Genomic DNA, 1,401 nt, shown 5'->3' with positions numbered 1-1,401 from the left:
AACCTTGTATCTCTGTGTTTGTTTGTGGCTTTTGATGCTTTCAGATTAACTGAAGAAGGATAAGGGAAGGACAGAAGGAAACAAGGAGAGAAGGATATTCAACCCAGTTCCACAATCAGTACATTTCTTCCACTGGGGACCATGAATGTAAAAATACATTTCTTTACCAACATGAATATTTGTTTTTAGGAAATGTTGCTCACAGACAAAAACATGGATGAACTCAGGTAATGACTGAACATTTGCTTCTCGACAGAAAAAACACTAAAGAAACAACAAACTCACCTCCAGACCAGACAAACTTTAGTTCACTAGTCTCAGTGTAAATCACTGGGTCTCCTCTTCCAGCCTTACACACATATCCTGCTGTGTGTGTCTGACCACGGACGATGTAGGAATCCTGTTCAGTCCCTCTGCTGCTTCCAGGGAGCAGCTCATATCTGTAGGAGCGCTGTGATCCATCAGGAACAGCCTTGTACCAGTAGAACCTCCATCCTGCAGATGGAAGTTCAACCTCACACTTCAGAGTTACTGAGGCTCCAGGACTCAGCCATGATGGAGACACAGTGAGGACAGGCCGGGGTTTTTCTGTTGGAAAGTTATTTTCTCAGAATGAAAACATGTTATGACATTATCTCTAAACACATGAGTTGTTTAGATTTTCAGTTTAAATGAAATATGATCAGACTTACTGTCATTCACTGTCAATTTGACCGAATCACTCCACTCTGTTGTATTACGTTGTGCACTTTTCATTCTGCCCCTACACCTGTAGTCTCCACTGTGGGATGATGAAGCAGAACTAATCCTGTATTCATGTTGATCTGAAGTTTTGAGTGAGCTGTTAGTTTTCCATTCATACGTCGACCCAGTGTCTCCTCCCTGGATCTCACAGCTGACAGTGATCGCCTCTCCTCTGTATATCTCAGGCCAGTTTGGTTGCAGAGTCACAACAGCCGTGTTTGAGACTGTTCATGTTCAAGGATTTAAAATAACAACATAAAAAAACAAAAAGTTTCAATTAACATTAGATTTTTTTTATCTCAATCTTAATGATGCATCATGAATAAACAATAGACTTCTTCTTCTACATTGTGTGTTTATTGCCAAACTCACCAATGGTGTCAATCCTAACTGAATGACTGAACTGTGTGTAGTAAACTGGGTCTCCTCTTCCTCCTCTGCACCAGTAGAGTCCTTCCTGTGAGACACTGGTTTTTCCAGTTGTCTGGGAAACAGCATCATGTGTGTTCAGAGGTTCAGAGAGTTTATTCTCTCTGTGCCAGTAGTATTTCCAACCAGATGATGGGTTCACAGAGCAGGTCAGAGTCACACTGCCCCCTGCTGGTAGGACTCTGCTGTCTGCTGTCAGTGAGGCCTGGGGTTTATTTGCTGTTTAGT

The 1,401-nt window shown here is 42.2% G+C and overlaps 2 protein-coding genes across 5 annotated transcripts in view; both read right to left on the bottom strand.

The window, feature by feature from the left end:
• Positions 1 to 1,401, bottom strand: part of LOC111647239 (Fc receptor-like protein 5) — a 32,148-nt gene that overhangs the window by 5,410 nt on the left and 25,337 nt on the right. The gene's annotated exons all lie outside the window — the stretch shown is intronic.
• Positions 1 to 1,401, bottom strand: part of LOC111647181 (paired immunoglobulin-like receptor B) — a 13,863-nt gene that overhangs the window by 4,060 nt on the left and 8,402 nt on the right. Inside the window, exons 4-6 of the mRNA XM_087171291.1 lie at positions 1,117 to 1,392; positions 693 to 968; positions 247 to 588 (exon numbers count right to left, since the gene is read on the bottom strand). Coding sequence (XP_087027417.1) covers positions 247 to 588; positions 693 to 968; positions 1,117 to 1,392 — 894 coding nt within the window. The remainder of the gene's footprint in view (positions 1 to 246; positions 589 to 692; positions 969 to 1,116; positions 1,393 to 1,401) is intronic.

The sequence above is a fragment of the Seriola lalandi genome, unplaced genomic scaffold (genome assembly GCF_002814215.2).
Source record: "Seriola lalandi dorsalis isolate HSWRI2012SDOR001 ecotype SW California unplaced genomic scaffold, Sedor1 jcf7180002054983, whole genome shotgun sequence".
Lineage (NCBI taxonomy): Eukaryota > Metazoa > Chordata > Actinopteri > Carangiformes > Carangidae > Seriola > Seriola lalandi.
This window is presented reverse-complemented; position numbering and strand designations above follow the sequence as displayed.